The sequence below is a fragment of the Rhinopithecus bieti genome, unplaced genomic scaffold (genome assembly GCF_001698545.2).
Source record: "Rhinopithecus bieti isolate Rb0 unplaced genomic scaffold, ASM169854v2 scaffold_13262, whole genome shotgun sequence".
NCBI lineage: Eukaryota > Metazoa > Chordata > Mammalia > Primates > Cercopithecidae > Rhinopithecus > Rhinopithecus bieti.
In genome coordinates this window covers 4,779,283-4,791,903 of record NW_016808004.1, presented here as the reverse complement: position 1 = coordinate 4,791,903, position 12,621 = coordinate 4,779,283, and the positions used below count along the sequence as shown (strand labels likewise).

General features: G+C 43.8%; 1 protein-coding gene across 1 annotated transcript in view; it reads left to right on the top strand.

Moving 5' to 3' along the window:
- RAB7A (RAB7A, member RAS oncogene family) overlaps nt 1-12,621 on the top strand; it is an 82,697-nt gene that overhangs the window by 57,813 nt on the left and 12,263 nt on the right. Inside the window, exons 2-3 of the mRNA XM_017885010.1 lie at nt 4,685-4,745; nt 7,039-7,165. Of these exons, the coding sequence (XP_017740499.1) occupies nt 4,693-4,745; nt 7,039-7,165 (180 nt within the window). The 5' untranslated portion in view covers nt 4,685-4,692. The remainder of the gene's footprint in view (nt 1-4,684; nt 4,746-7,038; nt 7,166-12,621) is intronic.

The following is a 12,621-nucleotide window of genomic DNA, read 5'->3' as shown; positions in this document are numbered from 1 at the left end:
AAAAAAAAAAAAAAAAAAAAAAAAAACAAAACTAGACTTGTTTAAATAGGAGAGAATGCTAGACTGTTTATTCAGATTTTTTCTCTGTAAAATTATCATTTTTCTCATTTAGGTTCTGTACTCCTGCTAACCACTGTAATAGTGATTGTTGTATAAATTGGAAAATTTTCAGGAAAGTGAATTAGAAAAAATAATGAAAACTTTGCTTTTTTTTTTTTTTTTTTTTTTTTTTTTTTTTGAGGTGGAGTCTCGCTCTGTCGCCCCGGGTGGAGTGCAGTGGCCGGATCTCAGCTCACTGCAACCTCCACCTCCCGGGTTTACGCCGCCGTTCTCCTGTCTCAGCCTCCGGAGCAGCTGGGACTACAGGTGCCCGCCACCTCGCCCGGCTAGTTTTTTTGTATTTTTTTTTTTTAGTAGAGACGGGGTTTCACAGTGTTAGCCAGGATGGTCTTGATCTCCTGACCTCGTGATCCGCCCGTCTCAGCCTCCCAAAGTGCTGGGATTACAGGCTTGAGCCACCGCGCCCGGCCTGCTTTTTTCTTTTTTTAAGACAGTTTTGCTCTTGTTGCCCAGGCTGGAGTGCAGTGGTGTGATCTCAGCTCACTGAAACGTCCGCCTCCTGAGTTCAAGCGATTCTCCTGCCTCAGCCTTTCTAGTAGCTGGGATTAGATGCCCTCCACTACAACAGCTAATTTTTTGTATTTTTGGTAGAGACAGTGTTTTACCATGTTGGCCAGGCTAGTCTCGAACTCCTGGCCTCTGGCGATCCACCCTCTTCAGCCTCCCAAAGTGCTGGGATTATAGGCGTGAGCCACCACGCCTGGCCAAAACTTTGCTTTTGACTCAGTAATCCCATCCCTAAACAGTATCCGTGAGTTACAGTTGACAAAATCCTTTCCTTGCATGAGAATTTGACCTTTGTTTAACTTTCTAGCTCTGTTTCCCTGGGAGCTAGATAAGGCAGAATGTCACATTTGTTGCTGGGCATGGTTCCTTATGGTAAAATGTCCTCTGGTTGGTAAATTACATTTGGACAGGAAAGAGCCATGGATACCTGATGGGCCACCAGGCTTTTGTTTCATGGAACACAGTGACTCTCCTGGGGATGTCCTTATGGGGAGCCTAAGGAGCTGTCAAAAGAGATACTGGCACGCCCAAGATTGAGCGTTCTAAGTCAAGGTATTGAGTCAACACAGTCTCCCTGTGCCTGAGCCATCTTCTATATGGACTGTTGTAAGAACTTCTGCTGCTGATGACCTGCCACTGCCCTGCGTGCCAGCTGTGTCTCTGTCCCAGTCCTTCTCAGTGGACTTGTGCCAAATATGGCCTGTGATAGTCTTATGAGTCGGAATCTAGGAAGATCTACCCACCCCTCAACCCCCACATAGGTGTTGCTTTATCTCAAGGAAGTAATCCCACAGATTACAGCATTTTTTCCAAATTTTTGTTATATTAATAAATAAAGAGCAGGAATGGCTATTTAAATGCTTAATTCACTCAGAGAGGTATTAGACATTAAGACGTAAGGTGGCCTCATGGTCACTGCTTTGTGACACATGTGGATAGAGACTCAAAGGGAAGGAAGCAAACGTGAATTCTGTCATGTGGGAGTGTGGAGGTTGAAGTGTGTTTCCTGTTTCTTTTCTTTTTAATATTATTAAACAACATTGGTACACCAGTGAAAAGTATTAACAAAGCAAGTTATGCAAATCCCTTTTCCCATTCTCAAAATCACTTTCATAAATATTCTCCACATATCTTTGCAGATCCTTTTATCATCTTTTATCTCTTTTCTTTTGAAACAGAGTCTTGCTCTGTCGCCCAGGCTGGAGTGCAGTGGCATGATCTCGGCTCAGTGCAACCTCTGCCTCCTGGATTTAACCGATTCTCCTGCCTCAGCCTCCCGAGTAGCTGGGACTACAGGTGCGCACCACCATGCCTGGTTATTTTTTTTGTGTATTTAGTAGAGACAGAGTTTCACTATATTGGCCAGGCTGGTCTTGAACTACTGACCTCAAGTGATCCACCTGCCTCAGCCTCCCAAAGTGCTGGCATTACAGGTGTGAACCACCATACCCAGCCTTTTTTTCCCTTCCCCGCCAGTCACTGCAACCTCTGCCTTCTGGGTTCAAGCGATTTTCCTGCCTCAGTCTCCAGCGTAGCTGGAATTACAGGTGCCCGCCCAGCTAATTTTTTTTTTTTTTTTTTTTTGAGACAGGGCCTCACACTGTCACCCAGGCTGGAGTGGAGTGGCATGATCTTGGCTCATTGCAACCTCCGCCTCTTGGGTTCAAACGATTCTCCAGCCTCAGCCTCCTGAGTAGCTGGGATTACAGGCATGTGCCACCATGCCCGGCTAATTTTGTTTTGTTTTTTGTTTTTTTGAGACAGAGTCTCACTCTGTTGCCTAGGCTGGAGTGCAGTGGTGTGATCTCGTCTCACTGCAACTTCCGCCTCCCGGGTTCAAGCGATTCTCCTGCCTCAGCCTCCCGAGTAGCTGGGACTACAGGCGCGTGCCACCACGCCCAGCTGATTTTCATATTTTAGTAGAAACGGGGTTTCACCATGTTAGCCAGACTGGTCTTGATCTCCTGATGTCATGATCCACCCACCTCAGCCTCCCAAAGTGCTGGGATTACAGGCAAGAGCCACCGCGCCCAGCAATTTTTCTATTTTTAGTAGAGAAAGGGTTTCATCATGTTGGCCAGGCTGGTCTTGAACTCCTGAACTTGTAATCCACCCGCCTCAGCCTCCCAAAGTGCTGTGATTACAGGTGTGAGCCACCGCGCCTAGCCTTTTCTATTTTTAGTAGAGACGGAGTTTCACCATGTTGGCCAGGCTGGTCTCGAAATCTGACCTCATGATTCGCCCGCCTCGGCCTCCCCTTCTTTCGATTTGAAACTTGCCACCACTATCATCATCTGATCTCTATCTTGAAATGTGATACCAGACTTTAGAGTGTGACATTTAAACTTTGACCAGTCAAAGCAGTCCCTGGGGAGAAAGGTAGGGGAATAGTGGGGCTCCACATATAATGAATAGTTTGGGGTATACCTCTCAGTGCTGATTATCATGGAAGACAGAACTCCAAGTCATCTTATACTGCCCCTAACTAGCACTAGTAAGAACTTTCTAGATAAATGCTGGTGGGCTGAGATAACAGTGTCTTCACAGTCTAGCCATGGGCATGAGGCTTTTGGCAGAGAAACAGCTTGACCCTTTGCGTAGGTCATGGGACCTGGGGTATTTGCCTTGCAAACCATCCTCTAGTCTGGCTTCTATTCTCATACTGTTCTTGTAGCCAGAAACAGACTCTGAAGCTGTCGAGGATGGTCACTTTCAAGAGCGTAGGCCTTGTTACCAAATCCTGCCCTGTAGGACAGTAGTCAGGTCTGATACTTCCTTTTAGTTAGTGGTCTTGGGTGTAATATCACCTGTTGAGAAAAAGAACAATTGACAGCCAAGCATCTGGAAAGAGGGGGATAACTGGATAACCTTGCCTAGGAGCTGTGACCTGCTGCTTCTCTCACTGTCTTCTGGTCTCTGTGTTCTGTTACTCATCTCTGTATTTGGCATACCTTAAGATGGTAGTAGCCAGTATTTACTAATCATCTACTGTTTTCTAGTCACTGTCCTGAGCATTTTATTCATTCAGTCTTCACAGCATTCTTAGGACATAAGAGCTATCGTCTCTATATTCCCTATTCCAACAGAGAAATTAAATGACTGGCTCAAGGTCATTTAGCTAAATTAATAAGCAGCAAAACCAGAATACAAATCCCTGTGGCCTGGGTTCGTATCTGCTGCTGAAGTCACTCCCACTGTAGGCACTGCTGTCAGCCTTGCCTTCAAAAGTTAGGTGGTTAACGAGGAAACTAACAAGTAGTTCTTCTGAGTCCCATTCATTTTCTGGAAGTCACTGAGTCAGACCCTGGCAAATGAGAGGCAATTACGACAGGAGCCCTGTCTTGATGAGTAGATAGACCATGCTGTGGCAAGTCCTAGAAGACAGTTGAGCAGAGATCAGGCATTTTTCACATCTTCTGGTCATGAGTAGACAAGGCTGCCTGAAAGATTTTCTGGAAAAGGGTAGTCCGTAGAGCTGCAGAGTCAAGTATTATTCAGATGGTACCCAACATTTAATAAATTTCTACTTGGTGTTGAGCATACAATGGGGAATAAAACTGTCTTCATGGAGATTATTAGAAAAGGGAGAGAAGATGTCAATTAGTGGTAAGTGCTCTGAAGAAAAAGCACGCAGAGTAATGGGATAGAGAGCAAATGAGGGGTTATGCTGCTTTAGATAAAGCGATCACTTCTTTGAGAAAGTGATACTGAAGCAGTGACCTGAATGAAGCAAGGACCAAGCTGTTGAGTAAGTTGGAGCATTAGTTCAAATTGCCGATCCATTCAATTGATCCACCACCCAAGCAAGAGAATACATTCTCTCCAACAGCTTGCAGGGGCCGGATCGCCCTCCTGTGCTGTTCTGCCTAGCTCTTGGGTCCAGAGTTCTGGTGAATGATACTGTTCTTTGTCAGGGCCCCCTGGGTGGAAAGAAGATAACTAGAAGGAAGGCTCAGGGCCCCGCACTCTCGGGGCTGCTAAGACGTTTGTGCAAGGGAGGTGTTTTGCCTTGGTGTTTCCATCACACTCACAGTTATTTCTCCTTTTCCCCCTTTAGTTTGAAGGATGACCTCTAGGAAGAAAGTGTTGCTGAAGGTTATCATCCTGGGAGATTCTGGGTAAGTTTCTCGTGAATTTGAGCTAACAGATTGGCTCAGAGCTAAGCCTCTCTGCTGCGGAGCCCACACCGTCTGTACTGCCACTTCCTGCTTTCATAGTGGAGGCTTAGGGCCTTACGTATTTCCCTGCATGGCAGAAATTTAGATGATCCCTTGTTACATAACCTTTTGTTCTGTGGTTTTTAGCATGATTTTTATGGGGAGCAGATGACTATTTGAACTCAACTAAGGATAGGCATTTTCATGGAATCCCTTTTCTCCAAGCCGGCCAGGCTGGGGAGTCTTCCTTACGTAGATGTATTGCCATTGGCATCTGGCCTAGCAGATGTATGTTCTTAGCACACCATACAGTATCTTCCTGCTGTTACATAGATGTATTGCCATTGGCATCTGGCCTAGCAGATGTGTGTTCTTAGTGTACCATACAGTATCCTCCTGCTGCTGTGCCTGCTTCAGGTCTATCTGCAAAAGAGCCTGGGATAGCAGAACTGGGTTCTGATTCTAGATGTGCCACTAACCATGTAGCTCACTCTAATGGCTCTTAAGATTCTGTGGTAGGTTTGGTGAGGTGGCTTGTGCCCATAATCTCAGTGCTTTGGAGGCTGAGGGGAGGATTGCTTGAGCCCAGGAGTTTGAGACCTGTCTCTACAAAAAAAATTTAGCTAGGTGCCATACCTGTAGTCCCAGCTTCTGGGGAGGCCGAGGCGAGAGGATGGCTTGAGCCCAGGAGTTTGAGGCTGTAGCAAGCCATGATCATGCCGTTGCACTGCAGCCCGAGTGACAGAGCAAGACCCCAACTCTTAAAAAGATTCTGTGGTAGGCTTTTCAGACTTGGCATCTGAAGGGACCCATGAAAGCTTTGACTCATTGGAAGCTTATATATTTTTAAAAATAACAACAATAGCAAATGCAGGTGTGCTTCTTTAGTCCAAAGTCCCCTGTCTTTCCTTTGAAAAGCCAGAGGTTTTTTTATCTTGGCTGGCTTATTTGAATCACCTGAAGAACCTTTTTTTGTATGCATGTGAGAGACAGGGTCTCGCCCTGTTGCCCAGACTAGAGTGAATGGTGCAATCACAGCTTATTGCAGCCTCAACCTCCTGGGCTCAAGTGATCCTCCCACCTCAGCCTCCAGAGTAGCTGGGACCACAAGTATGCGCTACCACTCCTGGTTAAATTTTTGTATTTTTTGTAGAGACAGGGTTTCACCATGTTGCCCAGGCTGGTCTCAAACTCCTGCGCTCAAGCAATCCACTCGTCTCGACCTCCCAAAGTGCTGGGATTACAGGCTTGAGCCACCATGCCCAGCCTTTGAAGAACCTTTTATTCGCTAGCATTTGCCCAGCCCCAGACCAGTGGGCTACGGCCTAAATTTGTGCTGTCTTTCCTACCCCACAACTCCATCCCTGTCGGGATGGAAAGATGGTGCTTTTAGGCCTGCCTTACTCAAATGTGTGCAAAAAGTCTCACCGAGCCCTTGTTTGATTCCAGGTTTTGCCACCTCTCCCCTTGGAGATTATGGCTCCTCTCCCCTTGGAGATTTCTGGGTTGGAAAACACTGCTTTAGGCTGTCTAGGTACCTCCAGGTTCTTTAACACAAATATGAACATGTTCCTTTGTGGCAAAGGAAGGTGATATCACTGGGTATTTGGAAGGTTTTTGCATTATCTTTAGGTTGCCTTAACCTCATCACACAAAAATCACATATTGTCTCTTGCTGAGTTTTCTTACTGGAAAACATATTTGGAGGAGTATTCTTTGAAGTATGTTTGGTTTGGTGATATATTGGTGCTTTTTCTGCTTCAGATTTTAAACTTTAAAGCAGCAAATTGTCTGAGTGGTATATGTCTGCTCAAAGCCAAGGTCTTCCTCCTGGTGTTACTTCATCAAGCTAAATAGCAGCCAGTAAATGGAGAAACATCTAAGATAGCAGGGATACTGTTGGAATAGCAGAGCAGTCTTATTAGTGAAGCTTCTTTTAGAAGGAGTGTATTTGCTGGCATCCTTCTAGAATGGGAAAAATAATACTAGGCTCTACAGTTTGACCTGGCTGTGCCAAAACATGTAAGCAGCTTTTCCACATCTGCCCCACATCTGTACCCTGTATTTTTACCCAGAGAGAAAGCACAAAACTTCAAAAGTGTAATGCTGGGAAGGCTACTGGCATTGCCCTTTGCTGTGAGAGCAGTTTCTTGTCCTTCAGGTCAGGCAGATTCTTTTAAATGCTTCAAGTAATTCATGTCAGTTTCAGGACCTTCCTATTTGACTTATGCTTGTGGTTTTTCTCCAATTTCAGAGTCGGGAAGACATCACTCATGAACCAGTATGTGAATAAGAAATTCAGCAATCAGTACAAAGCCACAATAGGAGCTGACTTTCTGACCAAGGAGGTGATGGTGGATGACAGACTAGTCACAATGCAGGTAAGCATATGTCTTGGCTGTGCTAACCAGGCCTTGATAGTTCCTTTAGTCTTCATCTTTCCTCATGCGTAGACATTTTTCTTCCCTGTTCTTCAAATCTTATTATCCTGTTTGTAGATAATTGGCTGATACTCAGTTAAATTTGAATTTCAGATCAATAGTGAATACTTTTTTAGTATACTTCTTGTATATCTCAGATACAACTTGCTAAGACACACTAAAATTTCTTCTTTTTTAAAAAAAACTCAGATTTATCCTTTCTTGTTTTTTGTTGTTTTTGGTTTTGTTTGCTAAATTTGGCAACCTGCAGGTCTCTATCTTGTGTTTCTCTCGACATCCTTGCCCAGTACTTCAGGTAAACATCTTTGTCTCACCTCAGTAGTGAGACATAAAGTTTCTTTATTTTTTTGACTTTCCATTTAATATGTAACTTCAAGAGTTGTGTGTCTATTGAGCCAATCTGGTTTTTTTTGTTGTTTTTTTTTTTTTTTTTTTTTTTTTTTTTTTTTTTTTTTTTTTATGTATCAGCTTATTAATCTTTCAAGGGTTTCCCTTTCAACAGTTAGGATAAGATGTAGATTCTTTCATATGACTTGTTGAAAAGCCTTCACATTCTGGCTATAAACTATTATTCCTTTTTTTTTCCCCATTGAGTCATTTTGTTTGTATACATGTATTACATCCCTAGAAAAGAACCCCTGAAGGATGGATACCTTGAGCCCAGGAGTTCGAGCCTGCAGTGAACTGTGACTGCTCCATTATACTCCAGCCTGGGTGATGGAGTGAGACCCTGTCACTAAATTAAAAAACATAGAAATAAAAGAATCCCATGATTTTCCCTCCTGTATTTTCATCTCTTTCTTCATGGTCCGTGATGCCAACTGAGGTTGTCAGTACAACCTGACTTTGAAACCAAACTATTGGGATAGGAGTAGATTATTCTGTCACTTTTCTGGATCTTTGAGTTGCACATCAAATCTGGGGCCATTCATTCCAGTTTTAACCTGCTTGTGAGGTTCACAATAATTTTCCCAGCTCTGTGATCACCAATGATTTCAGTTTTTCAATGTGATCATGTTTCATCTTCACACTTAGAACCAGACCATGACTTGGGAGCAGAGCCTAATAAGAACCTGGTGTTTGCCTTTGAGAGCATCAACCAAGACATTCCTGCACACCATTATGGAGGCAAGGAAAGATGGTAGAAATAGCTGTTACTCACTTTTTTTGGTCTCCTTCCAGTCCTTCCGAATCATGTGCTGCTCTTAACAGACTTGTGTTGGTGGATATGTCTCTGCTTCCAGCAGGGCCTGTATACCCACCGGAAGTCTCCAACTTTTCGCTCAGATCTTTTGAAACTTCTATCTCTGTGGCAGTTGTTCTTTCCTACATGCTTCTAGAGGCAAATACAATTCCAATCCCATTGTAGTCCTAGCAAGTACTGGCAGATAGTGGCGGCTCGCTGAAATGTGTGAATGATGTAGGTTAAAGGTAGAAGTTTGTACATGTGTTGACCTCGAGCTGTGGCATGCTCCTAGAGGATCAGGACTCTTAATTGACTGACACTTCTAGGACAGAGCTAGTATGAATCTCTCATCCTCACCTTACCTATACACATACACCTAGAGATCTTCAAAATGTAACTGCAGTTTAAGCAAGTCAAGCTTGAGACTAGAACTGGAAAACCTTGGCCCAAGGAATTGGCAAAGCTTGTGTCTGCAGTTGTTGGAGAATCTCAGTCCCACTATCCACATGTACAGAAATCTTTGTCTCAAAGGATTTAACATAAATCCCTGTCAATCCTGGCAAAAACAAGGGTAAGACCACTCTGTAGGGACATTTACTACCGCAGGAGAGAAGATGAGTTCATAACCACATGAGGAAATAATGTGCCACAAGAGATGTTCACAATGACTAGAGATGTTCTAAAAAGAAATAGAAACCATAATGGAAAGGGATACTATAAAAAAATGAGGATATGGAAAACTTAGAACTTCAAGAAGTGAAAAAAATAGTATTGAAATAAGCTAAATGAACAGTTAAACTGTAGATTAAATGCAGCCGAAAAAAGCAGTAAGCCATAAGAGCTGAGTATATTTTCTAAAAGAAGACTTAAAATTGTGAAGACCGAAAAGCAAAATCTTAAGAGCAACTATAGAAAAAAAGACGTGACTTACAAAGGAACAACAGACTGACGAATTCTCAACAGAAGGCAGAAGGGAGTAGAATAACTTCAGGGAGCTGGGGTAAAGGCCCATCTGAAGATTCTCCATGTGTCACAGCAAGAGTCAGACTGCCTTTTGCTCAGGAAAAATAGAAATTCTCCAGCTGAGCTGTGGTTTTGATAGCCATGTGGGCCAGCGAATTCAGAAATCAGAGTTCGGCCCCTGCTGGGTGGGGGGTTGTCATAACAGTCGCATCTGTGTTACTAAGCTGGGACCTTGGAGTGCTGCACCCCTGAAGTCAACCCCATCAGGAGATCCACAGGGCCCTGAGTGAGGTGAGGAAAGAGTGGAAAAAGATAACAAGTTCCCAAGAGATTGAAGCAAAGGATGGCCCTTGTGCTCTTGTAGCCAGCTTCAGATACTAGAAGTAAATGAAAATCATTGTTTCTGGACAAAGGCGTCATTATCCTGATCTTGAGGAATCCTCATGTGTTTTTCGAGGGCTTTTAGCAGCTTACAGTAAAATATAATCAAAATGAGAAAACAAGGCACCACAAGAAAGAACCAGTGAAAAACTTGCCTGGTAATTCCAGAGTGTTTTTTTTTTTTTTTGAGATGGAGTCTCGCTCTGTCGCCCGGGCTGGAGTGCAGTGGCCAGATCTCAGCTCACTGCAAGCTCCGCCTCCCGGGTTCACGCCATTCTCCTGCCTCAGCCTCCCGAGTAGCTGGGACTACAGGCGCCCACCACCTTGCCCGGCTAGTTTTTTGTATTTTTTAGTAGAGATGGGGTTTCACCATGTTAGTCAGGATGGTCTCGATCTCCTGACCTCGTGATCCGCCCGTCTCGGCCTCCCAAAGTGCTGGGATTACAGGCTTGAGCCACCGCGCCCGGCCCAGAGTGTTTTTTATATTTAAAGAAATACGGAGCATACAGAGTTTGTTATATGAGATGAATAAATCCTAGAGAACTGTACAGCATAGTGCCTGTAGTTAACAATACTATATTGTACACTTAAAATTTTGCATGCTGAATGCAGTGGCTCATGCCTGTAATCCTAGTGCTTTGGGAGGCCAGGAGAGGAGTTCCAGACTAGCCTGGGCAAAATAGCAACATTTCATCTCTACAAAAAAATTTTTAAAAAGAATGTACTTATTTTAAGTGTTCTTATCACAAAAAGTAATAATAAGAGGATGGGGAGAACCTTTTGATGAGTAGGTTTGTGGCCTACATTGTAATGATGGTTTTCTCTCCAAACTCATTGAGTTCTGTGCATTAGATTATTAGATATGTGCACCTTTGTATGTCAGCCATACCTCACTAAAGGGGCTTTGGTTAAAAAGCCAAAGTGAGCCATACCTCACTAAAGGGGCTTTGGTTAAATATAAGATAATCTTTTAATCTGCAGAGAAGAAACGAAACAGTTAACATTGATGTGGGGAGAAAATGAAGCACAATCAGTGAAATTTGGAAATTCAGAGAATGCTGCTAAAGCACAGCATATTGGCCACACCAGAAAAGTGTTGGAAGAATGAAAGAAAAATGGCAGGAAATATGAAAGAGATAAGTGAAAGTGAGAAGGTTGGACCTACTTTTAATCAGTCTCAGAAGGTGTAAAGAGAGAATAATAGATCAGAGATGATATTTGCTGAGGATTTTCCAGAACTGATGTGGCACCAGTCCACTGACTCAGGAAGCCCAAATTCCAGGAAGGATAAATAAAAAGAATTCTGTATAAGTCATAGTGAAATTAAAAAAAAAAAAAAAAAAGACTTAAAAATAGACTGAGGAAAACTTGACAAGCACAGCACTGAGGCTGCCAGGTGACTCCTGGCAGTAGCAGCAGAACCCAGCAGGCAGTGGGGTATGTTGGGAAAGAGACGGGCAGCACAGTGTTCTGTCTCTGCTGAAATAACCCTCCTGAATGAAAGAGTACGTCTTTAAGGGCTAGTGGCAGAAGTTCTAAAGGATAACTCCAGGCAGAAAGTGATTTCACATAGATAGGTCTGAAGGAAGAACACTTCAGTAGTATACTTGTATCTATTTTTGGAATCATGAGTATGTAACTTCCAAAGTAATACGAGGAAACAAAGATCAGAACTATATCTAATGTATAGGGAAATATTAGTGACTGCTGTGTTTCTTGTTTTTTAAAGTTCTCTATACTGTTCAGAAAGAATCTGGAAATTGATTAGTATCTTAGATGGAATCAAATAGGCATGAAAAATTTCCACGGAACATATTGTGAGTTCATAGTAATTTAAACAGTGATATTAGTACAGTGATACACAGAGCACAGGAACAGAGGGCACAGGGTGCACCTCTCTGGTAATACATGGGGAGAAGGGTGTTGTAGGGTGTGTATTATTTATTTATTTATTTTTGAGGCGGAGTCTCACTGTGTCGCCCAAGCTGGAGTGCAGTGGCACAATCTTGGCTCACTGCAACCTCTGCCTCTTGGGTTCAAGTGATTCTCCTGCCTCAGCCTCCCGAGTAGCTGGGACTACCGGTGAATGCCACCACATCCAGCTAATTTTTTGTATTTTTAGTAGAGATAGGGTTTCACCATGTTAGCCAGGGTGGTCTTGATCTCCTGACCTCGTGATCCGGCCACCTCAGCCTCCCAAAGTGCTGAGATTACAGGTGTGAGCCACCACGCCCAGCCTATTTTTTATTTTTTTTTGAGACAGGAGTCTTGCTGTCACCCAGGCTGGAGTGCAGTGGCCTGATCTCGGCTCACTGCAACCTCCACCTCCCCAATTGAGGTGATTCTCCTGCCTCAGCTCTCTGAGTAGCTGGGATTACAGGCGCCTGCCACCATGCCTGGGTAATTTTTTGTATTTTTTTTTTTTTTAGTAGAGATGGGGGTTTCATCATGTTGGCCAGGCTGGTCTTGAACTCCCGACCTCAGGTGATCCACCCACCTCAACCTCCCAAAGTGTTGAGATTACAGGCGTGAGCCACTGCGCCCAGCCAGTAGGGTAAATAAGTGGGACCAGGACAGGGCTTTACATTCTAGCTTGGGGGAACCAGAGGATTCAAGACCTGAAGGTGGAAAAAATACAAAGTGAAAACTTTAAAAATGAAAATAGTGAATACTTTTCCCCTCTGGCATTTGAAAGTACAGAAAGTACAAATCGCTGGGTGAGGTGGCTCAAGTCTGTAATCCCAGCACTTTGGGAGGCCGAGACGGGCAGATCACGAGGTCAGGAGATCGAGACCATTCTGGCTAACATGGTGAAACCCCGTCTCTACTAAAAAATACAAAAAACTAGCCGGGCGAGGTGGCGGGC